General features: G+C 41.8%; 2 protein-coding genes across 3 annotated transcripts in view; one reads left to right on the top strand and one right to left on the bottom strand.

The window, feature by feature from the left end:
* TMEM204 (transmembrane protein 204) overlaps positions 1 to 23,783 on the top strand; it is a 41,279-nt gene extending 17,496 nt beyond the window's left edge. The window contains exons 2-3 of the mRNA XM_019539924.1: positions 1,518 to 1,673; positions 21,505 to 23,783. Of these exons, the coding sequence (XP_019395469.1) occupies positions 1,518 to 1,673; positions 21,505 to 21,749 (401 nt within the window). The 3' untranslated portion in view covers positions 21,750 to 23,783. The remainder of the gene's footprint in view (positions 1 to 1,517; positions 1,674 to 21,504) is intronic.
* Positions 1 to 26,338, bottom strand: part of IFT140 (intraflagellar transport 140) — a 167,701-nt gene that overhangs the window by 51,722 nt on the left and 89,641 nt on the right. For both annotated transcript variants that reach the window (XM_019539922.1, XM_019539923.1), the window contains exon 18: positions 24,758 to 24,957. In XM_019539922.1, coding sequence (XP_019395467.1) covers positions 24,758 to 24,957 — 200 coding nt within the window. The remainder of the gene's footprint in view (positions 1 to 24,757; positions 24,958 to 26,338) is intronic.

Below are 26,338 nucleotides of genomic sequence, written 5' to 3'. Positions count from 1 at the left end.
CAATCCAAAACTGACTACAAGTACTACACTTTGCAATGAATCCACCCTAATCAGTAACACATTAAGGAATGTATTTGTATTAAATATCTTTCTAGGCTCTGCATATTTGTACCTGGAATCAATTCAATATTTGTCTGTATATTTTAATATAGACAAACTGAAATATGCTATACAAATATAGATCTGATAGCACATAAGTGTGTGTACATATGTATGTAAATGGCTAAGTATTACATAAATTCCCACACACTATGATTCTCTCATCTGCAACCGACTCCCTGGCTAAACATCTAGAGCAGGGATTCTCAACCAGGGTACTGCAGCACCCTGGGATGCTGTGAGATCCTTTAAAGAGTGCCATGGGGTGCCACACAATATTGGCACTACTAAGTGTGCAAATACACATTATTCATAAGATAAACCAAAAGACTTCAAATAGGAAAACAGTGTCAAAAACTTTCTGATCTGTTGGGGTCTTTCTGAATTTTTTGCAACAGAAAAATTGGTCTATCTTTCCATAGTCAAAAAATGAGCGAAAGCTAAGAGCTAGCATTTTCTGAGGGGTGCCTCAAATCTAATAAAGAGTGCCTTGAGCCTAAAGAGGTTGAAACTCACCAATCTATAGAAAAAGAATGGCTTTACAGCATGCTTGAAAAGTTACCAAATCTCAGTTCTGACAGAACAGGAAAGGGAACAGATTTTATAAATTAAGAAATCCTATCACAAAGGCCTATCAGCAGCTACAGTAAAACACCTGCCAGATGCTAGTATTAGCCAATCAACTGTTTTCAAATGTGGCATTATTACCCTGGGAAAGTGGCAATAAAATTTAAAGCATTAAAGTTTGCCATTGGAGTTTATATTATTACTGTTTTACTACTTATATTGCAGTAATGCCTAGAAGCCCCAATCATGGGCAAGGATCGCACTGTGCTAGGCATTGTACAAGCACAGAACAAGAAGATTATCCCTGTTCCAAAGTGATTGTATTAATAATTGTGGATAACGGCTATCTTTGAAAACAGCCTACTTTTTCTATAAAAGAGTATTCTCCTGGAAAATGATAAGAGGAATCTGTATCTCTGAAAGGCAAGATTTAGCAGCTCATATTAGAGCAGGGGTTGGCAATGTATTTGGGCAGAGTGCCAAAAACACCCACTTGTGAGAAGTTGGCATACATGGGGCAGATGGCAGGGGAGCCATAAGGGGCCCCTTCCCCACCGTCTGCCCTGAAGTGCACATGCCAAGCGAATTCCTTTGCATGTCACACTCTGGCACCTGTACCAGAGGTAACCTACCCTTGTATTAGAGGGATCCTGTTCTTAAATAGCCTGCTCATGAATGTACATCAGAATAAAGGCTTATTATGAAGGTGGGATGAAGTGTGGTCATGTAATTTCTCAAATATTTTCCCTGGGACTGGCAGCTTTGACAAGGCCTCTGGATGGTTACACTGCTTTTCTGTCCTCAAGATTTTATTTTAATATGATGCCCTTCTTTTCTGTGTCCTCCCACAGTGCAATTTGACATGATGCGTGCCTGTAACCTAATTGCTACAGTTGCCTTGACTGCTGGTCAGCTCATTTTCGTCTTGGGGCTGGTGGAACTGCCAATTATTTCTCAGGATACCCAGTGGTGGGAGGAAGCCATAGCTGCCGTGTTCCAACTTGCCAGTAAGTACCTCCTTTTGCAGAAGGACCTGGTTCCAATTAGAACAAGACATGGAAGTGTGCTGTTTCACAAATCTTCTAGAGCAGGAAAGCCAAACTTGTTTGATCCTTGGGCCAGATTCAAGCCATGGGGCTTCTTGTGGACCAGATCAAACCCACTTCTGGAAGTAGGGTGGCTGGAAGCTGCAGAAGCCTGAGTCTCTGTTTCAACTAATGTTGCCACTGCTCATCCTGCTGCCACATCAAGTCCCCTAAAATGTTTCTGTACCCCAAAATTCAGCAGTGGGGAGAGTGATGATGGTGGTAACCCCTGCTGTTCCCTGAGCCACTATGGTAGGTCAGGAAGCCACAGAGATTAAGACCATTGTCACTTGTCACACTCCCCCAAATTTCCAGCCCTTCACAGGCCATATGACAGCTCCACAGGCCAGATCCAGCCCACAGGACAGATATTTGACATACCCATTCTAGAGTGAAACAAAAGACCAACAGAGTTTGAGTACCACTGCAGATCTATTCAGACTCCTTAACAGCTCTCTCCATGTTAGCTCACCAATTTATGAGCTTTTGCAGAACACAAACAAGAGCTCCTTTCTTAGATTAGAATAAATTCTTGTCAGTCAACCAAAACTACGCGCTACTGTTTAGATCCCATAAGGAAGACAAAAGACAAGGGAATATGTACTCTAAGTAATATAACTGCATGATTTAATTTGACTAAAAATACCAAAGGAATGATGGGAAAGAACAAGAAGGGGGACAGAATGAACTTCCCCAGCTGTACTGCAATGCAATTATATGCCTTTCAGTTAACTGAATTTTATTCCGTGGAGATTTGCTGGATTTTGATGGATGCATGTGTCTGTAACCTAGTAAATAAAGCTGCAGTCAACATATTGAAAACACTGACCATTATAAATAAAATTCCCATAGCCTTTTTCACAGATACAAACTGTATACAAAAGTGAGAAGGGAAAAGAGGAAATGGCTTCAATCTCATAATTCCTTCCTTTACAAGATAAATCAGTCATTCCATATTTGCTAAATAAAGGGCCCAATCCTACAAAACTTCTATTCATGTAACTACTAGGCCTGTGCGAAGTGGCTAGTATTTGCTTTGGATTCAGCCGACTCGGGGGACAGTGATTCGATTTGGTAATTTGAATCACTGTTCTGAATCAATTCAGCCAAACCTGATTCAGAGATCTGGCCACAGCCGAATTACCGAATCCCTGCCCACTCTCCCAGCTTCTGGCTCTTTAAAAAAAGCCCGCAATCACCAGTTGCTGCCTGGTGGAGGGTGGGGGGGGATGCCTGCTGTCCCCCCCTGCCCCATGTTACATGGGGGCTCTGCCACAAGCCCCCCAACCCCTCCCCATGGCTGCCTTGCCCACCCTAGCTCCCAGCCCTTTAAAAAAAAAGAGCCTTGTCAGGTGGGGGGGCAATCTCTGCTGCCTCCCACTGCCTCATGCTGCATCAGGGCCTCTGCCATGAGCCCCCAGAAGTCCCGAGGCTGCTACAGCAACTGGTGAGTCCAGACTTTTTTTAAGTGCCAGGAGCTGGGGTGGGTGAGGCAGCCATGAGGGGGCTGGGACAGTGGGTGGGGGGCACTCAGGGGGGCTAGAGGAGCAGGTAGGGGATGGGGCCCAGCAGGGGTCCCCCCACAGTTCCCTCCCCCCTCCTCTGCCCCCTACTTACTAGCATGGAGTCTGGGTCCAGCTCCCTGCTGCAGTGAGCAGGGACTGCCCAAATTGCTGAAGCTCTTTGAATCTTTTCTAAATCAATTCAGAGAGCTTTGAATTGATTTGGACATTTTAACTGGTCTCTTGATTTGATTCAGCTTTGGAGATTCGGCCACCAAATTGGGCTAAATCTCCTCCAAATCAAATCAGCACCCGAAGCTTCACACAGCCCTAGTAACCACTGCTGAGCAGCAGTTCAAATACAGAGGCCTTAAAGGATCAGGCCCAAAACATAATTAAACTAAAAATAATAATGTAATGTTAAAGCATATTAACTTTGAACCTTTACTTAAACACATTTCAGAGCCTCTGGTGCATTCACTGTAAATCTGTAAGAGAAGATTTAGAACAGCATAAATCCATCTGGATCCCTGAAGAAAACCAGGATTTCAGAATCTAGACTCTAGATTCTAGAGTCTAGACCAAGAAATCATTTCTTTCACAGCAATTATAATTCAATTCAACTGAAGTCAGATAGCTAAGACCCCCTTTTCAAGAATGCAAGGATTCAGATAATAAAGAGAAAGTTCTGGAGGAAACACAGAACATAGCGATACATTCTTCTCACTGTAATGGAGCCAGTTTGCAAGAATGCTGGGACCCCATGAACCAGGATAACATTGAACAATAGCCAGATTGGCAGTCTTTGTGCAACAAGATCTGCGCATAGTCTCTTGATGTAAGATAGCAGCAAAGCACACTGCTTTTGAAACTGTGGGATGTCTTTTGTATATAGTCCTTTCTTCTCTTCAGTATGATGTCTGCTCTTCTCTTGCTCTGACCCCTCCTCCACAAAGCTCAGCATGCCTGTTTTCTACAGAGAGGAAATGCATTCTGGCCCTGTTTAGCTCTGTTGTTTCATTGACAAACAGTACAGTGGGCAGCCGTGTGCCTTTCTTCTATCAAGGCTGCTAATTTTAGACTGCTTTTTTTCCCCCCATGCTGGAGTCTGTTTTAAACACAGTCAGAGAGAGACTGAAGGGCGCCAGGATATCCCGACACAGGAGAAGGAAATGCCTGCTATTACCTGTTATGCAAGCTGAACCTTGAAATCCCCAGCACTGGGAGGGGAAAGAGGAGGAAAGCCAGAGTCAGAATGATTAACAAAAGCCTAATGAGAATAGTAGCAGAAGGTTGAGTCAAAGAGATCATTTGTTCTGTCTGTATTTATTTTGTATCCAGAGGTGTGAAAAGAAGGACCTGGCAGCTAGTGACATAGTTACAAAGAAAATCCATCAGCTGTATGAATCAGAAGGCTCTCAACTGCAGAGGTGGAGTGGATAAGTCTCATAGGAGAGTAGAAAAGGAGAACAGGGTCAGTCGTCAAATTTGCTGCTCTCCACTGGATGGATATTTAACAGTTACCTGTTTTTGGTCTTGCAGTGAGTTAGAGGAGACTGATTTTAAAGCTCATTAACTTAGTGAAGTCTTAATATTATGTTTAGATGCATTTCCTCCAGATATCTAGACCGTGCAGCTGACATCTTTTAACACAAAGGTATTTGGATAAAGGGGGTGAGAGGTGTAAACTTATAGGACACCCACCACAAGGTTAACTTTCTGACACTCCCTCTCTCTGTACAGGACGATGAGAGGTTGTGATGCATGTTGTTTGGAAAGGAGGTCACTCCAACTATTAATACTAAACTTATCCATGCCATAGAGAGTTGCCAAGGGAAACCATGTACTGATCAAAGAGACTGTTTCTTTTTGCAAAATGCCCTACAGAACTCAATGTGTGCCTTGTACTGTCAAGCAACTCAAACTGGTCAAAAAACACCCTCGCCTGCCAAACCCCTTGGATTAAATTCAGATTATGGATTAAACCCATTACACCCATGGGTTATTTCAATCTTTCCATGATTGTCACACAACATACACATTCAAACTGTGACTTGGTTCAACAGTTCAGTTGATTTGACAAGTGACGCTGATAGATCCAGGATGTCGGGGGGAGGGGGGAGGGATTGATAAGGAAAGGAAGAGACTCATGTTCAAGCCTTGGGCAATAAGTGTCTATTTAAGTCTATATTTCAGGTTGATCATCTCCGGTATAGTTGTAATGTGAACCACCAATTTAAATAAAGGAAAGAAATATAAGAAGGGAATGAGTACGCAATATTTATTTAAAATATGTATTCTTCACAAGACACAGTCGCTCAAGCCTGCTGAATTTAGGGGATGCAAAAATGCCCATCTTTGCAGGATTTTGAGAGGGGGTGGTTAGATAGGGAATATGTGGGTTCAAATGAGATAACATCTTAAAATTACAACATACTATTTGTGTGGACACAGTCCATGACATGCATGTTCTTTATATATAGTGTGAGTATTAGATGATCAACTTTAAAAAAGTCAAATAAACCACCCTGCCATATGCTGAAAAACTAAAGCAACCTTCTTCTCCTTTCTTTAACAAAACTGAAAACACCAAAGGAGTAGTTCTCCAACTTCTTAATTCTGAAGACCATTAAGGAAGAGAAAGAACCCCTCAGGGACTGTCCTTGTTGACAGTTCCCCAATATGAGAATGACAATCTTCCAGTAGATAGCAAAGTCATCACTGAGTCTAGACATGACTCTAGAGGCCAGTTCAAGATCTGCATGTTCAAGCGTCACCACAGCGTACAGTTCCAGAAGGAGTGGGAGTTGGCAATGTCAGGTCATAACTCTTTTCTTTATCTCTCTTACCTATTCACTTCTGTAGTAAGGCAAGTTTGCTCAAAATGGTCAAAGTCTTGTTGTACATCATGGTATCATTGGAGACGATTCAGTGTTCAAGTCTCTGAGGAACTCTATTTCTTCAGCTGGGCCCTGAATCTCTTCTTTTGCCGATCATTAGAGCGGTGACTATTGGTATATAAGATCTGTTTCAGGAGCCAGTTGTCAAGCATCCTTATGACGTGTCCTGTCCAACGGAGTTGGTGCCATATAAACATGATGTGATAAAGTGACAGACATTCAAAAAGTGCTCTAAGGGCTGGGAGCAAGCAGCCAGCAGGTGCAGGCCAGCCTTGATGAGGCAGCCATTTTAGATCTTTGCTCTCAGGGCTAGAGCAGCAGTCTGCTGCTGGCAGTCAGAGCAAAAACACCCAGCTGAGCCGCTGCTCCTGGAACATCTTGAAGCTAAGGGCAGGAAATATGGGGATGATAGGAGACTGCTTGTCCTGGGTATGACTGAAAACTGCACCCTGCCGGGGAAGGGTGGCCTGGTAGGACTCCCTATGGTGAGGGTATCCCCAAGAAATGCCAAGACAATTACCTCCCTGGTGAAAGGTGGGTAGGGGCACCTTAACCCCAGCCCCCACCATCCAGTGGGTTATTGTAAAAGCAGAGGGGCCAGGCATGCCTGCTGAAAGGCACCTGAGCCTACAGGGGTGTAAGATCCAGGACTTGGGGCCAGGCACACTTCCAAAGAAGCACCTGAGCCCAAAGGGGTGCAAGACCTCAGGCCATAGTGAGAGGGCGGAGTTGAGGCCAGGCACACCTAGAGAGAGGCACCTGAGACTACAGGGATGTAAGACCTTGGGGTCCCAGCGTAGGGGCAGAGTGTTGGCCCAAGGAAGACGTGAAGTGGCTTGGTGAGGGGCTAGGGGCAGAGTTAGTCCAGAGTTTGGTGAATTGACTGGTCACCGCTCAGATGAGGGTCACAGGAGAGACCCAAAAGGCTGAGCCAGGGCCAGACAAGGAGTGAAGAGATAAGCCTGATGGTCTATGTGGTCACTCAAAGGGAGCAGGGCAGTGTGAGAGAGGCCTGGTGAAAGCAGGCAGAGTGTCAGAGGCCCCATTGAAAGGGGGGACAGAGTGAATGTGGCCCAGAACAGGGAAGTATGCAAGAGGCCTAACAATGCACTGAGTTTGGCCCAGCCTCAAGCTGGAGCTTTAACAACTGTATGTCATCTGTGAGGCATGGGACATGATAAGGGAAGGTCGGAGTCATGTAAGAACCACCCTTGACATCAGGATGCTCAAAGGGCAGCCTCCCGCCTACTACCATCTGTTCACACATTTAAGATCAAGGCGTGGCAGGAGTGCAAGGCTGGTGGTTTGCCCAAAGACAGGCGAGTGAGCCGGTGTTGTAACAAGGCCTGGGAGTTTGCCCTCTGTCACATATGGCTTCAGTGCTAGTTGCGTTTCCTTAAGCTAGAACGCTGGCATGTATTCTTCTGTCCTTCCAATTGATATTAAAGATTGTCCTACGACATTGCTGATGGTAACATTTCAGGCATTTCTGATAAGGTGTCCAGTTTTCACAGCCATAAAACAGAGTAGGGATGACAACAGCCTGGTAGATGAGAAGTTTGGTTTGGTTTCTGATGTCATAATAGTTGAAGACATGACTTCTAGGGCTGTGCAAAGCTTTGGTAGCTGATTCGATCAGGAGGAGATTCGGCCCGATTCGGGAACTGAATCCCTGAATCTGAATCTAACTGGGAGACAAATTAAAAGCTCCAAATCGTTTCGAAGCATCTGAATAGATTTGGAAAAGCTTTGGCTGCTTTCGAGATTCAGCCATAGACTAAACAGGCAGCTGATACAGCTGTTTATGGCAGAACCCCCCATGCAGCATGGAGTAGTGGGGAGCAATGGGGATGGCCCCCCTGTTTGGCACCTGCACAGCAGCTGTCCCATGGCACAGGTGCAGAACAGCTTGGCAGAACACTGTGTGCTCTCTGGGAGCTGGGGGACTTCATGTGTCAGCCGGAGCCTGGCACTGCTCAGCCCCAGTGGCCCCAGCCCCCAGGCAGCACATGGTGCCCTGCAGAGCTGTGCTGCACCCATGCCATGGGGCAGCTGCTGTGTAGGTGCCCAGTGGGGGTGGGGGGTAATCCCTGCTGCCCCCCCACTGCCCCATGCTGCATGGGGGGGGCTCTGCCATGAACACCCAGAGGCCCCAATAGCTGCTACTGCAGCCCGTCAGTGCAGGGTTGTTTTTCTTAAGTGCCGGGACTAGGCTAGGGCCAAGCACAGGATGAGGCCAGGCAAGGTAGCCATGGGGGCTTCTCCCACAGGCCTCCCCCACTCAGGGAGAGGCAGGCACAGCCAGAGCAGCAGTGGAAGATCCTAGAGCCACCTGGATGTGCTTGCCCCTCCCCAGCTGATCCAAATCACCGAATCTCTCTGAATCAGCGCCGAAGCTTTTGAAACTGATTCAGCCAAATCAATTTGGGACAGAGTTCTGAATCGAATCACTGTCCTCCAAGTCAGCCAAACCTGAATCCAAATCCAAACTGAATACTTCCCTATTCACACAGGCCTAATTATTCAGAGATGTCCAAACGCAGCACTACCAGATTTTTTGTAGTATTGAATATCATCTATGTTTAGTTTTTGGGGAAGGTGACTACCCAGGTAGGAGAAAAGCTCAACATTCTCCAAGGACTGCCCTCCAATTGTAATATGTGGGAGAGCAGCTGGTAGGTTTGGGGTAGGTTGGCAAAGTATCTTAATTTTCACAAGGTTGACAATAACTCCAAGCATTTCATATGCATCATGGAAACAGTCTAGAGCTTTTCAATTGAGTGGGCACACATCACAATCATCAGCATACTGAAGATCAGCAATGGAAATGCTGGCTATCTTGGATTTGGAACATAGCCAGTTGATGTTAAAGAGATTCCCATCCCTGTGATACTGGATGCTGATTTCAAATGAAAGTCTATCAACAATAAGATGCAGAATAGCTGGAATATAGATAGGGAAAAGTGTTAGTGCAATCCGGCATCCTTGCTTGACTAGTTGTAATGGTGAAGGGCTCTGTTTCTGAGCCATTGCTTAAGACAGTTGCTGTTATATCATTATGAAAAAGTCTGATGATTATAACAAATTTTGGCAGGTATCCAGATCTCAGTGAGATCTTCCATAGGGCCTCTATGATTGAATCAAAGGCCTAGTCAGGTCTGCAGGCCATGTAAAGATCTGTGTTGTTTGCAGCACTTCTGCAGCTGTCTAGCAACAATGATCATGTCTACTGTACCTCTGAATGGTATGAAAGCCACACTAGGACTTGGAAGTCAGCAAGGGGAATGAGTCTATTGAGGAGAATGCAGGTGAGGGTCTTCCTAGCTGTGAAGGGAGCACAATGCCATGGTAACTTCTGCAATCCAATCTATCTTCTTTCTTGAACATGGTTATGATTCTGAGATCTCCAACGAACTGGGAATCTGTTCGTGTTTCTAGGTTTTCAGAATAACAGCATGTAGTTGGCAAGAAAGCTTTTGTCCGCCATGGTTAACAATTTCAGCTGGTATTCCATCAGGAGCACATGCTTTGTCGTTCTTCAGCTGCTCAGTGGATTTCAAGGCCTCTTGATACATTGGTGGTTCCTTAAGGGGTGCTGTGGAATGGCTTTAATGGTATTATCTTTTATATTAGAATTTGGTTCAGAAGCTCTTGAAAGTGTTCCTGCCACTGTACACTGATGGAGCTGTCCTTAAAGAGTGTAGTTCCATCCTTGGAACCTCAGAGGGACAGCTCCTTCTTTTGTTTGGCCCATAGATAATTTTGGTTGTGGTGAAGAAACTATACACATCATGGCTGTCAGCAAACTATTTGAACTCTCTTCCTTTGTCATCCCACCACTTGTTCTTTTGCTCTTGATTTTTCTCTGGGTCTCTGCTTTAATGTGGGGACAAGTGTCTTGCTTCTGTTTGGGACTGCATTCTGGCAAGCTTCGAAGCCTCTCCTTTTTCTGCCAGTGAGACCTTGAACTGACCTCAGGGAAAATGTCCTCTCCAAATCCATGAGAGCTGATTCTCAATATTTCATGCTGCTGCAGAGTATAATAGAACAGAGTACAATAAAATCGTAGAGTTAAAAGACACCTTAAGGGCCATCTAGTTTGATTGCCTGTACAGAGGAGAGTAATTTATTTGTAAACCGGCCCAGACATGCCTATCCACCTATCCAGTCCCTTCTTAAAACTCCATTGAAGGAGATTCTACATCTTTCCTAGGAAGCTTATTCTACTGTCTTTACTGTTAGGAATTCTTTTCCTGAAATTTAATCTAAATCTGGTCTATTGTAGTTTAAATGCACTGCCTCTTGTGTTGCTTTCTGCAGCAAGGGAGAACAATTTTTCCCATCTTCTTTTCATCAACCAATCAAATATAGGAAAAATGTTGTCACATCCTCCCCTTAAGATCTCCATCTCCAACCAGTGATTGCTGGCAGCTGAGTCCTGAGCAGGAGGCTAAAAGGTAATTATTTTGGTTCCAATGTAGGGCCTAGTTACTTTAACCCTGAACAGTACCAAAGCAACATCACATGTAGACTATGATACACTTTCTTATTTATAACTGAGGTCTAAACAGAAGTAATTTTTTATTTTAGAAAGCTGCGAGTTTTAAGTACTGTCATCCAGCACATGAATCCCAACTTCTTCCGTTAAAAAAAAAAAAAAAGGTAAATTCAACCATCTCTGATCAGTACATAGTGCTCATGACGACTCTCAGCCTGGCTTCTTTTTATTCCTGCCACCTGCATAAGCATTTGACAGTAATTCAAAAAGGATGAACCTTTGACAAGATATAAAACCCTAGGAAGCGGAGAGGAAGGAAAGAAGAGAGGAAGCAGTGTTGCTTTGGTGGCTGCAATGGGATTCACACTACCACCTCACACCTCCCTGCTCACAGGAAAGAAATCTGTTTGTTTTGGAAAAGAAACATGATGAAAATGGAATCTGTTTTGTATGTGGAGTTTTGTGACAGTGTTCATAAATTTCTCTCTATATGTTTTTTTTTCCAAGAAACTTTTACAGATTCAACATGCTAGATATAAGGTGAATAAAACAGCTGACAGAATAGCAACTTCCTCGAGTACTAATGAGACTGGGGATAAAAAAGAATTTACAGAAGTTGAAACTACTAGAAACATGGGGCTGCTAGACTGGATTAGAGCTGAAGGTTCACCTAGTTCAGTATCCTGTCTCTCACAAGGCCAGTATCAGATTTGCACAGTGACAGATGTGGGATAATCTGCTCCCAACGGTAGGTCTAATCTTCATCTCTATAGTTAAGAGATTGATTTCAGACCTGAAGGATGAGGCTAAATCTCTCTTCCATATCCTATTTTCAACATTAAATTATAATAATTGTTGATATTCTATTATCTGTATACATTCCCAATACCTACACTGAAGAAACTTTAAGGAAACGTTGCGTCTTTGCTTATCTTATTGTTGACAGCCAAGCAATACTTTTATACTTTTTATTATACCCTTCCTTTGAATATACTTCTTCTGTCTTTCTCCTGACAAACCTTTAATGGTGACTAACGTAGACACTATTGCAGATACAGTTCACACTATTCCTACAATGCAGAGTGAGAACACCTGCACATTCACAAGAAGAACCCTTATACCATCAAGCTCAATACAAGAAGTTGTTTGAATATTCATCCTTTGTGTTCTTCTTCTCCCTGAGTACTTCAAATACATTATTTTACCGTGAGGGATATTTCAAAAATCTTTATACACTATAGAGTCTATGAAGCGGTCCTCAGAGAATAAAGCTCAACATACCAATCACACTACTAAACTGAAGTACAGTGCCTTCCTATGTACTTACATGGCTCTTCTGCCACATTATCTACTTCCACCTTCTTTTCCTTAAAGCAGATTTCATTCAGAAGGCCTAAAACCTAATACTTTTAAGGAAAAGAATTAGGACAAATTAAATGAAATATGATAAACATTTATAAATCCCAAGAAATATGATGGAATATGACTTCTGCTAAATGACCTTGTTCTTTCACACCTCTCAATCTCACTTATATTTGGATTGCAAACTTTTCAAGATAGAGACCTTGGTTTCCTATATGTCTGCAAAACAAAACTGAATTAATACAGTAAGATAAGGTTTACAGCCTGAAATGAGCATTAATTGATTTATTTCAACAAACACTAATAAACAGTATGCAGAGTAGCAAGTATTAAGTTTCAGGCAATTTTTTGGTACATTTTGCTGTCAAGAGAACATTTCCTAATTAGGAATACTATACATAACAAGCATTATCTAGGTTGAATGTATTTTAGTCATGCAACCACTGATTCTACGAACAGTATAAATGAATATGCATGTGTATAAGGAACTGTTGAGAACAGTTCAGCAATGCAGAAAGAAACAGATGACATGACACCATGGTTCTTCATGTCTAATGTTAGTTATGCTTGCATATGCATTGAAAAGATACATGTAGAGAGCTAGGTACAAAGTCTTATGCACCTGGAGTCCACACACAGCCAAATGCACATTATTACTTTATCTACTTGAATCTAAGATGAGGTTTTTGCCCCCATTCAACATGGGGTAAGAAGCCCCTCATCTTAGAGTACAAGCAGCGGTAGGGAGGGGCAGTGGCTGTAGCTCTGACTCCAACCCCAGGCCTAGAGTTGGAATTAGAGCTATAGCAGCTGCCCCCCACCACCTCCCTTCTCCCCCACAGCCTCTGTTCCCCAACCTTTGAAACCCCAACTGTTTACCTTCCCCTTGCAGATCCAGCTCCTGCTGGGGCCCTGCTCTGGCCAGGGCCAGGGAGCATGAAGCACATGCTGCCTCTGGGCCCAGGCTGGCCACACAGTGGCAGCAGCAGCTCTGGCCTTGGCTCCCAGGCTGGAACTGAAGCTGCTGCCCTGCAACATCTGCTGTGTGGCCAGGCTGGGGCCAGAGGTGTTTCCGATATGTTGTCCAACCCTTTCCTCAAGTTTCTCAAACTGGGGGTAAACAGAGAATTAACATCCACTCATTTCCCACCATAAAAAGTCATAGAACTATACAGCATAGCAAACCATGGCACACATGTTCCTGCAATCCAGTAATGTAGACTGAAGGATACAGAAATGCTTACTCTATTAAGGCCAGAGACAAATGAATGTGGTTACCTACAACTAGTTTAATTTTGGGAGTTACCCAATTTTGCCCTGAATTCCAAGAAGGCACAGGCAAGTTCTAAAAGGAATGTTTCAAGTTTGAGTGCATGGACTAGGGGACATTACCTAGAATGGTATCTGACCTGAACTGTTGATGATAGCACCCAGGCTATTAGAGCATCTCTGAAGAACTCTGTAGTTACTTTGCAGTGTAGTCATACACTTATGCCAGAATGACTCAAGAAAAGATTGATTCATTCAAATGGTTCTTGTAGTCTGGACATATCCTAAATGTGTTCACTGTCTGGAACCAATCACATCAATAAATAATTCAGCTCATACAAGCATCTAATCTCTATTCATGCCTCCTGGCAGGTAACCTGTTAGAAGTGGAGGGGGAGGATGCAAGGATATCATAGGCAGAACCTCTGAACTCTATGAAATATAAGGATTACTCTACCCTACTGCCACATGCAGCAAAAGCCATCCCAAAAGCCATCCCACAGGATGAGTTAGGAAGGAGAAGGACTATGGTCCATGGTACATACTCTGCCTACAATGGCAGGACGCTAGGAGAACAGGAGTCCTGTCTCCTGAGGCAGCTCCATGTTTGTTCCAGCACAGACATTCTATTAATCCATAAAATCCTTCCACTGTATTTACTGCACTATTTAAATTAAAAGAGGATCTGTAGAAGAAATAGCAGGAGGACAAAAGATGATTGATGAGAGTTCATTTAAAGCAGTAAAATCTGAAATTGGCTTGTGACCAGCTTCATTTAAACAGGAAATTCAGTATTCAGATCAGAAATGTAAGTTCAAAAGTAACATTCCCCGTTCCACCCCTGCTGCCACAGTCGACACCATCCACACCAAAACTCTTCCCAGTAAATTCATTATCTGTTTCCTTCCCTAATGGAAAAGCCCCCCAATCAAGGCTTGTTTTGCCAAAGAAGGGAAACAACTCCAGATAAACAGCAGCTCTATGGGAGAATAAAATGCTTTATTGAAAACCCAGAAGAGATCACTTCACAGAATGAGGGATCTGGGTAAGCTTTGCACAGCATACATTAAGACAAACTAAAAAGGATTCACATACATTTCTTTCCAGATGCTACTGGTCCTTAAAAGAAATTAATCAGGGAAACACAGTGATGATTCCAAGTTCTTGACATGGCTGCAAAACTAAAATGAAATCTATTTACACCATTGCAAGTGAGAACAGAATCCCAGCCTACTGTTCCTAAGATTCTTAGAAGTTGTACATTAAAATAATAAATATTCAACAATATTCATAAAAAACAGTTACTAGACTAGAACATTTTCAAAGATTTTCTGCTACTAATAAATGCCCAGGTGAAAGCAAAACCATTATTAGTCAAAGCAGGAAAAACTGATCCTATGAAAATGTTCTGTTTCAGTTATTTTATCTTTATTATACTAATTAATTATTCCAATTCCAGAAACATGCCCTATGATTAAAAAAAGCAGTGCACATTATTGTAGTATTAAGTTGCACCCCTCATCATGACATCAGGTATATGGTAGGTTAGTAGAGTTCTCAATAGACTGTAAATCTCATCTTTCCCTGCCTTCTCCAGGGATGAATATCCATTGGGATGAGGCGGCCAGGCTGGGGTTTAATTTGTCTGAATGATTTAAAAAAAATAGACATACTAGATGTCACAGCCAAATTTTGGCTGGTATGCATTGTGCTTGGCTCCACAGCATACAAGACACCCGTATAGAAGCAAATTGCTCCAAGTGTGAAAGCTTTAATTATATCACTACATGCAAAAATCTTTGTCTTCCATCTAATAAACTCTGGAGTTTGTTGTGAAACAACCATCTTTGTAATAGTAGCATTCATTATAGTACAAAGAAGTCTCATTGTGGACTGGCTTCTCTTCATTGACAATGAACCACTCCACAGTAGTCACAGATCAGCCTTTGGTTAACCAATATGACTTTGTTCATGCTTTGCTTTGCTGCTGTGGTCCCACATTTGTAATCTTATAACATCAGCTCTCTGATGGCCACTCTTACTGTAAAAGGAAGGTGCTGTAACTCACCCTGTAAAATGAGGCTTACTGCAAGTTTGATTTTAGAGCCCTCCCCCCACCATGCACTCACCCTTGCACACAATGGCAAAATTAGAACCAGTTAACTGTAAAATTGCTCCTAAATATTATTTGGTCCCCTTCTTCAACACACTTTTCTCTGTTTTAAATGTCAGTTCCTGTCTAGCCTGTGGCATACTGTTCTGAACAAATCCTCTATCTTTCACTCTTCAAGAGTTCCAATGACTCATCTATGCTATTTGCCAAGATAGAGTCACTTTCAAAGACCCCCATCTTTATAATCCCTCCCATTCAGACTCTGGCACAAAACTGCAAGAGGAGAAAAAGGCTCTTGTGTGATTGGCTGCTGGTCTGAGCTAGGGTTCAAGCAAAGGGCCTGTGAAGGGAAACAGTCTTGCTAGCACAAATAGTTTTATTTTGGGCACCATAAGGAAATCTTAGTTCTTTTTCCTGATGAATAATTGCTCCATAAAATAGAACAGGGAGCTCATGCAGACTGCATGTCTAGTACAAAGCTACACATTCATTCAGTACAGTAATTTGTCTTAAGTGAACTCAGACCCAACATTTTTAAAAGATAAAATAATATAGCTGTGTCTTTAAAAGCAAGTTCACATCTTAGAAAACAGACCTGAAGCATTTATTTACCTTTCATGGATTAAATAAGGCTATGTGCACAGATTGCTATCAATTCTCTAAGGGCAACTGCTCAAAGAAAGGGTAAAACCCATAGTTGGAGGAGCGCAACACTCACAAATGCCGGTAATCCTGAATGATTTTCCTAGCAGGTTTATACCAGTAAATGTGATTTTAAGTTAAAAAACTGGAATCATACAGTATTCTCATAAATAAAGATAACATGATACAGTAAATACCTGTAAATCAGCACTGGCATGTCAAGGAAGGCATTCAGATACAATACAATGATTGGAAGTTATGCAGTTGCTGTAGTCAGCCTATATTTACCATTACATATTTTATTCAAAATGATAGATTATTGCTGCCAATAAAGGCATGATTTAAAAAGTCTACTGAAAGGTTATCACTGATTTCAACTGTGTTTGTATCAGGTCTACTATTATCAACCATAAACCCTCTGTTTAAAAAACCTGAAGATACTGGATAGTTAAGTGACTTACTTGTTACACGTACCAAAACAGCAAGGGAGAGGGATAGCAGTGTAATCATGATATTTTAGAGAATTCATGATGTTCTGTGGTCCTGATATGCAATTAGGATTTCTAATTGTATCGTGCCCTTACTGCATGAAACTGTAACTTGGCTTACTGTACCTTGACTTACGTAACTGTAACCTGGCTTTAAGATATGCAATGAATTGCCTTTTGACATACTGACAGAATAGGCAATTCATGATCTATACATCCTCTGCACAAAAAGGAAGAAAGCTTTTTAGATAGACTAGATGTGTGACTTCCTATTGCAGAGGCAAGCATATTTAGAGGAGGTTAATGCAATATAATTCAACATGTTTTCTTTCACTCTAGCAGTATTTTCAGTATCACAGTGAAGTGTTTAAATGGTTGAATGATAATTATTACTGCAGTATGTATAACATCACAAACATCCAAGCCTTCATCATAACTTTAATAAACATAACCCTGGTAAGGTGGAGGACACCAGGGCAGTAGCAGGATTGGTGCTTACCAATGGCAACAGTGCTGTAGCAATAGCAGTTCTTGGAGGGGTGCTAGAGGATGTGGGAGCGGGAGAAACCTGCTGGAAGCTTTGAGGAACAGCATGTCCTCCCTGCCATCAGGAATAGTACTTTTTAGATCTCTTGTTAAAAATCCACACATATAGCAAGAGACTGTGACTATATCATAAACTGTATCGCAATCTTCCATCAAATGGCTAGAATAAACAGACTGATAAGTAAAAGATGACTCCTGTATCAAAAGCCAAAATTCCTCATGGAATTTTAACTCACAGCAGACTTGATGTGTAGATTGCAGCTCAGTCACTGAAAGCACAAATGAATGCTTTTGGAATCAGTTTCCCACTTTTAAAGTATCAGCCTTTGTAACAAGTTTTGCAAACCATGGATGAAAAGTGCTACAAAAAGAGCAAAATGTTACTACTACATTTATTTGTACTGCAGTAGGCCTAAAGACTTCAAACTGAATTCAGTGGCTGCTCGTATAAAACAAAACACACAATAATAGACAGTCAATCAACCTATCTCCAAGAGACTGGTTTCAAAACAGTGACATACATTCCACAAATAATAACTGACCTGATTTTCCCTTCTCTCACACCAGCGCAGGTGAGGAGTGACTCCAATGAATATAGAGAAAGAACAGAGCTTGTTGTTAAAGCAGCAGTCAAACTCAGCAACTTTTTCTGATTGTGGGCTAAAATAACCCAGCAGGAGTCAAAGGCGGGTGGAGGGGCGCTAACACCCAGCTGCTACTTCTCTCTGTGGTGATAAAGGAAGAGCTCCTGCAGTCACCGCTTCTCCCCACCACAGCACAAGGGCAATGACTGCTGAATCCTGCCGAAGCCCCATGTCCATGGGCAGAATCAAATGTCTCTGCAGAGCAGATCTGGCCTACAGGCCATATGCTGCTGAACCCCATGTTAAAGCATTAGATTAGAAGCTAAGACCGGGGGTCTAACTTGATGATCTGCTCAGGTCCCTTCTAACTCTACTAACTACGAAACATTATAGTGTTTCACTTTTCTGGCTCTGCCCCAAAACTTTCTGTGTACATTTGTATACCAGTATTATCAACACATATACAAATAAACTAAATTCTGAAAACCCAAAAGTAGCACTGGCCCAACACACGTCAAAATCTATTTTAAAAATAAAATCATAAATGATACAAAAGGAAAGTGATTGCAGAAAAGGAGTAAAGTTAAATATAGTCCGAGTTACACACAACATTTTATTCAAACAGCAGAATTCTTGTCATCTTTAGTGCAGGCTGCAAGAAATGTGAGCTCCAGTCTTTACAAGTTTTGCTTCACAGAACAGCTCAGTTATATACCAACATTTCACAAACACTTAACATCCTCTTGATTGAAGACCAACTAAAACATAGTACAAGCCCACATATCTGTAGTTCATACATCTACCTACTAGGGGCAGAAGAGAACCTCCATGACAGAATCCAGGAGACAGCACAAATGTATTTGCCAAAGTTATATGGGACGTACATCACTACAGCTCATAAGCCCAAAGCCAATCTTGATTAGGTTACTGATGATCCCTGCAGTGGATGTTATCACCTTGTGGTAAGCAGAATGGAAACGAGCCACTCCCTGTCTAAGAAACTCCTTCCTGCTCATACAGTATGAAGAGGTACTGCCTGCCTTCAAAGGTCCATGTTATCTCTGGTTCAAGCTCAACCCTTTCAGGTACAGGTTGCTGAGGTATAAAGTAAAGGACTCAGTCTATGGATTCAGTTATAGGCCTCTCTGTAGCAGTGTAGTTGAGAATGCTTCTCATCTACTAGCATGACTGTTCCTCTTATGCCAGTTTATCAGGAGGAGGTCCTAGATTCTATACTGCTAACCCCGAGGTTATTGACTGATTAATTTGTGTGCTGTCTACTTAAAGCCCTTTTACTTACAGAAGTCTGTTTTTCTCTCCTCACCTTGTATTTTGCATTTCAAATAATGTTTCCTATCTTTATGGGAGTGCTTGCACATTTAACAAACAAAAACAAAACAAAAACAAAAAAAAAAAATGTACAAAACCTGCTTGATACATTCCTAGCTAATAAACTCACTACAGAAGATACCCGCACTTCCTATTTTGCCCTTCTAGCTTTTCAGATTTCCCACAAACTGAAGGGTTCTGCTAACTAATACCCAGAAGATTTCAGTGTTGGTGTCTCCTATGATTTTAAGCTGACAATATTCAAAAGGCCAAGACATCACATCTGTGAGAACAGTTTACAAGCAATGCCACTAATCCAGAAACAGAGCATGCAAACAATGGAAAATTAGGAAAGACTGACTGGCTCATTCATGACTTGTCTTTGCCTATGAATGTAGGGAGATGGTATCTGTAGCTCCCTCTGGTTGTTTATTGGTCTTTGTTTATTCTAGTCTTCCTCCATAAAGGGCCTCTTTTTGTCCATGGTAATTTCTTCTGTTATGGTGGTAGTTAAGGAAGTATTTATGAGAGTGAAAAGGAAGTTGTTTTTTTCCTTAGTAAGCGACATGTATTCACCTCTTTGTATAGTGTGTCAAACTAATTAGATTTATAAATTACTTCTTTGATAAGTAGCTTCACACTGAAAAAAGGAGAAGAAAAGTAACTACGACAATGCACAGAGGACAAGAGAGTAATTCTGCATTTTTTTGTTATTAAATGTGCAAGCATATCCTTCAGAAAACAGCAGTTGTTAAGATAAAAGATTGGGAGTCACAAGATTGGGGTTCTTTCCTTTACTCCATGCTCCCTGTTTGCCTAGAAAAGTCACTCTCAAATTCCTCAGCTATGAAATAGGAATAATTTTACTGCCTATGGTACCCAAGAGGGGTGCTGAAGATTTCATTTTTCAGGATATGCAAAATACACTGAAGTCTGTGGATGGGAAGGGTTGAGAAATATGGTGTTCTTACTCTGATATCACCAACCTTTTAGGGACTTCACCATTGCATTTTAGTTCAGGAAGTGACAGAGATGTTACTTTGATGGCTACTGGTGCTGGAATTAGCTCCATTTGAAAAAAGGGTATGATTGAGAAATACGAAATTTAATTTCCATGTCAGTGGGGTCCCCCATAGTTTAAGAGTCACAATCTCACTCTTATTTATAGCAGGAGTGCTTGACCTCTGGCCCATAGGCCAGATCTGTGGCATGTCCCTATATTATATAGTCTGTGTAGTTCCCCAGGGGCCCAAAAATCTCCATGGACAGCCCTGGACCCCACGTGCTAGATCTAGCACCTGATCCCAGAATGCAGAACTGGGAAGGGACAGTGCCAGGCACTAGGGCCAATCACAGTGTAGAGGGCAGGAAAGTGGTGCTAGACCCCTAGGACCCAATCCCAGTGCATTGGAGGGGGACAGGAAGGGGCACACCAGACCGCTGGGACCCAATCCTGGCATGGTAGGGGAGGGCGGTGCCAAAACCACGAGGCCCAATCCTGGTATGCGAGACAGGGAAGCAGGGCTATAAGGCCCCAGGGCTGAATCTGGCCCATAGACAGTCTCCTTGCCACTCATCTGGCCTGTGGAGACATAAGGTTGAGCACCAATGATCTACAGTAGGGGTTTTCAACCTTTTTTAGATCAGCAGCCGGACATAGAGCAGGGGAGGAAGGGGGAGGGCTGGCACATGGCTAAACACAGGGTGGCAGCAGCCACCACATGTGACCATCCCTCACCCCCATGTCTGGCCGGGTAGGCAGCACCTGCACATCGTCAGCATGGAATGGTATATGATAGCAGTCCCTGCCTGCCCGTGCATACTCCCTTGGCTCTTCTCAAAGAGCCTTGGGGGTACACTTGCCCCTACTAACAACCCCTAATCCATAGCATATTTTCCTTTATTTCTATTATGCATATTTGCCATTAGCTCCTTCAAAATTTATAACAGTGGTTTGTTTTTCTTTTTTTTCCTGTGATATATTTCTGAGTTAAAGCCATCTGCATTCAGAACACAGTACATTATTAGTACACTATCTTTCTACATGTGCAGGAAAAGCAAGAACACCTGAAAATCATAGGGTGTTGTTGATAGACATGATTATTAAGAAACATACAGGCAGTCTTTTAGGCAAGTCCCTGGAAGGAGGGCCCTGGAAGGAGGTCCTGAATACATGCAACATTCCATCAGCTGGAACACTTTCTGAGACTCCTTGCAAAATTAAACTTATGTATTTTATTTGCTCAAATACTTTTTGCAGTTTCAACTGGATAATTTATCATTTTTACTTACTAACCTGAACTGCTGCATAGTGTTGCTTTGGTCTATTAGAAACCTGCTGGGATTCCATGTCAGTGGTGGGAATGGTAGACAAGGAAATCATCTCTGTGTACAGTGTATGAAGCATTGTAGGATTCCTTGGGAAAGACAATGCTCAAGAAATTCAAGACAATTATCCATTTTTTTTTCCCCTCTTCAAAAACTCTCTCTCTCTCTCTCTCTCCCTCTTTCTCTCTCCAGGTTTTGTTCTTGTCATTGGATTGGTGACATTCTATCGTATTGGGCCCTATACCAACCTGTCGTGGTCCTGCTACCTGAATATTGGGGCCTGCCTCCTGGCTACATTGGCAGCTGCCATTCTGATATGGAACATCCTGCACAGGCGAGAGGACTGCATGGCACCCCGGGTCATTGTCATCAGCCGTACCCTGACTGCTCGATTCCGCCGAGGGCTGGAGAATGACTATGTTGAGTCGCCATGCTGAGAGCATGGGTTTGACAGGGGAAAGCCCTCTGACAAGACTGGCATTGGAATTGTTTCTATGAATATATGCTGTAATTTAAAACTAAGTTCTGAAGACTGTCACAAAGCTCATTTCTTGTGGATAGAGGTCCTCATTTATTATTTGGATGGGCTTCATCTATATACATATGTATAATACACATAATTTTATATACTATACGTCACCTTTTTCCTTTCCTGTACAGTGCAGAAATATAAGATTGTCATCATAATCATCCTGATGCAATTTCAGTTTTAAATCTAGGGATTCTAACTGTGGCAGAGACATACAGAGTAATGGTAGTGAAGGTATGGGAAAGGGGCAATTGGGCTACATTTTCTCTTTGTCCTGGATGAAGTTATCCTGCTCCCTATTGATAATGCACAAAGCTCAGGGAGCTGAGCTTCAGTAACAGTCCTCCTCCGGAACCAGTAATGGACAGTCAGAAAGATCAGGAGACTTGCCATAGGTATCATATAATTTATAACAGCACACAGTCAAGGATTTCCTCATCTTTATCCCACCAATTTAAGAATATCTAAACTTGACTGTAACAATTTCTTCTTCACTGAAGCATGACACACAAGCTATAAACCAAAAAGCAAGTAGCGTAATGCTAGCCATTTGTAAGTTATGGGTGTGCAAATTAACTACAAATCTGTTGTTTTCAAGCACCTTTTTATTCTCCTAAAATAGAACTTTTTGGTTACTCCAAGTTAACTTTGCTGGCAGGTAGTGATGCCATTAACACTAGAGAGAGGTACACAGCTAAAATTACCCACTTTCTAAACTTAAAAAAAAAAAAAAAAAAAAAAAAAAAAATGTACTCAGTTGTTTACATTGTGGGCTGGCATCTACAAGAATGTTTACCTTGACAACCCAATATTCCTAAATGGCCTTAATTTATTTTGTTACATATGGTCATTACACATGAAAAGCACCTTTTACCCTAAAGTCTCTTTTCCCAGCCCATTTTTAGACTTGGCAGAACATTTTTGAATTTGGATGCCAAAGTTAGGGTATTCCATTCTGTGCTTCAGTGTTCAAAATGGCACATGGAGCCCGAAATAAATACTTGACAGCACTGATGCCACCCAACTACAAACTGGAGCACCTGAGAGTGAAAATTAGGCATGTAGGACCTGACCTGGACAGGTGACTCCCCTTAACAGCAAAAACAGAGTTTGTAGGTGAAGGTATTTGGCACCCTGCAAGATCAGGCCTTTAGTTTGTAAGTGCGACACTTTAGCCTGATGGTTCATGTCAACAATGCACATTACTACAAGATGGCAAACCAATGAGATGCCAACTACAATACAGAAATAGATACAGGGACCAGAAGAGGGCTGGGGGTACTTACATACATTTTAAAGACTTCAGCATTAAAGGTGTTACCTTGAACACACTTACTAGTAAGACCTGAATGACTGTGAGCTGTGAACATAATAAAATCTCTTTTCAAGGTTGCTGTGCTGCTCCTAACTACATTCTTTGCTTTTTTATTGTGATTGCCTTTATAATTTTGCTTCACTTTATGATCATCAAGCTGGCTCTTGAGTTGTTCCAAACCCAAACTGATGCAAAAAACCCAGCCCAAAAACTGTCACTCTGTACCATGTCCAGAGTAAGTAATGCTATGAGCTTGATGCTCTACAATCAAGTACTTATAAAATTCAACCTCCCTCTTCTTATTCTAGACATCAGGGCAGAGTTCCACATGGGTGATAGAGCATTTCTTTTTATTGTAGGTTTGTAAAAACCAACTGAAGTTTGTTTCTTTTGCCTGCCTTTCTGCAAATGCTCCATGTTTTCTAGAAATAAATGTGCTATAATTAATTGCAAAGTTTTAAATAAAATATTGGAATATTTAAAAGACACTATATTATTTCTTCTAATATTGCATTATCCATATGATAATAATATACATTAAAATTTAAAAATCAGCTATGTGGTCAGTAAAACTGTACTGTTCAGTATTACTGTGTTTATTTTCAATGTATAAATAAAATGGTGAATGCTCAGCTCTCTTCAGGTGATGTACTCTATGTCTGAATGAGAAAAAAAAAGGCTGATCATTGCACGTATGTTTTGTCTGTTTAAGGAACAGAAGAATCCATACGTTGAGAAGATTTCATTTACAAGATTACCCTTGGAAAGTAATCATTATTCTTCTATAGAATTTAAGAAGTCTTTATTTAAAATACTTGGTTTATGTATTTATATTGGATACCTAATCTACCAGTTGCACTAAAAAGTCCAAGGCCAGGGGCCAAACATTTCCAATGAAACAAAAAAGTAGGCATTAAACTGAGTCCTGACGTGTGACACTGCATCAGACACCAAAAAAAACATAAAACTGCAGCTTTCAGACAGATTAATATGTTCAAAACATCTATTTTGTAAGGAATTTTGGTTCAGGTAAAATTATATACACACCAATGAAAACTATTAAAACAAATATATATATTAAGACGAAATGGGTAATATTGCACAGTAATGAGGTGAAGTTTTTGCTAGTGATGGTCCAGGAAACATGCAAAAAGCAAGGTATCTTTTACTGGACCAACTGCAAGGTTGGAATAGACATAGGCAAGCTTTTGGGAATCACAGTACCCTTCTTCAAGGAGAGGAAGATACAGAGACTGGAGGAACAAGTACTGGGATACCCAGAAGCTTGCCTATAATTATCCCAATATTGCACAATCATAGAAGTAAATTTACCATTGCTTACTATTACAGGCATATCCATTTGCTAGACAGCTTGATGAAACAGACAGTGATTTCAATGGATGACATCACCACAACATATGTGGTGATGAAGCAGCAGAGAAAAAGTTAATATACCTTTATCATAAAGTTTCCCCTTGTTTAAGAGGCAGTAGCCAAGGAGGAAAAAATAAAGACGTTTAAAGAGGTCAAAACTCCATATGAACCTGAAGTAGAAATAAACCCTGGAAGTAAATGAAACATTACAAATGTTTCGTTCCCACCTTTTGATGAGCTTGATGGATTTGAAGGCTTCATCCATGTCCCCAATGGTTAGATAAAAGCTGAAGTTAAGCATGGCATCCCGTGTGGTTTTATCACATTCTTCCAGCCCTATGAAGTCTCTCATGGGTCTCCTGGCTACCATCTGTGAGAACTGTATTGAAGCAGACTCCACTTGTGCCTCCTTCTCAACTTCTCCCAGCTGAAAGGAAAGTCATCAGAATTCATGTACAAGCAGGCCTCACCACAATCCCTTTATTTTTTTCATGATGTTAACTATATGGCTGCCTGCACCAGAAGTAATAAGTTCCCTTCTCTTTAAAGCCTTCATAGTGATCATAACAAATAATACTGCACAACTTTAAAAAGTGCCCATCATTACATGGAGCATCCCCAAAGAGAATGTGAATGCACTGATGTCTCAATGCTTGATACTGGTACTTAGGTACTGTTTAGATTTGTAAAGCATCACAGCAAGAACAGTAGTGACTACAACAGTTAAGATTGCATAATATTTTCTGTGATAGTTCCCAAATTTCTGAATGTTTCAAGCTGAAACCCTATGTGCTTGCTCTCTTAAAAGATGAATGTATTGCTTTAAAATATTAGTATCCGTTTCTTTTTTATTTGTCTTCATATGGACAATTCCACTATTAGGTCTCTGACTCATAAATATGCATAAAAAAAGATGACAAACCTTCCAGCTCCAGAGCTTCAATAAGGCTTAAAACTCAGTGGATTCAGAACCATGACAGGATACTTCAACTACTCTTCTGTGCTACACTAAAGAAATAGCTTTGCTGTGTTGCCAGAATCAAATAATTTTAGAGTTTAAGAAGAAACCTTTCATAGGTTAAAACCCAAAGAAAAAAAAAAGAACTTCACTTGAGCCAATATGGATTCTGAATTGTCCTCCTCCATGCCTCTTAAATAAGGTATGGAAAGGCCATATACTAAATTTACCTCCAAACCAAATGCACCTTTTACCCCAAATCAGGGGAAACTGATTTTTCTTCTCTGTAACAGAAGCAGCAAAGAATAAGAGTAAGCAGACACTGTGCTCCAATAGGTATCAAGATGGCTGCTGCCTCTCTATGGCCTCAGCAAGCAAAAAGGATGGAGTCCTGTATTAACCCTCCTACACCCACAGTAGCTATTTAGCTTGTGCTTGAAGCATGAATTGAGCTGGTTAAGGGCAAGTTAGCTGCTGCATGTAGTCTGAAGTAGGCCTGTGTGAAGCACCTAGTATTCAGTTCGTATTCGGCCGATTTGGGGGACAGTGATTCAAATCACTGTCCTGAATAGATTCAGAGATTCAGCCACTGCTGAGGCAGCCAAATTTCTGAATTGGCCCCATCCCTGACCCACTCTCAATGGCTGCCCTGCCCACTCTCCCAGTTCCAGGCTCTTTATACTAAAAAAAGGGACTTACCAAGTGCTGCCTGGCAGGGGTAGTGATCCCTGCTGCCCCACACCATGTGGGGGGGCTCTACCATGAGCCCCCCCAACCTCTACTTTCTCTCCCAGGCCCCCCCCTTCCCCTCCATGGCTGCCCCACCTGCTCTCCTAACTCCTGGCCCTTT

This window comes from Crocodylus porosus, unplaced genomic scaffold, assembly GCF_001723895.1.
Source record: "Crocodylus porosus isolate Cpor-Errol unplaced genomic scaffold, CroPor_comp1, whole genome shotgun sequence".
NCBI lineage: Eukaryota > Metazoa > Chordata > Crocodylia > Crocodylidae > Crocodylus > Crocodylus porosus.
The sequence above is the reverse complement of the archived record's forward strand: the minus strand, read 5'-3'. Positions and strand labels throughout refer to the sequence as shown.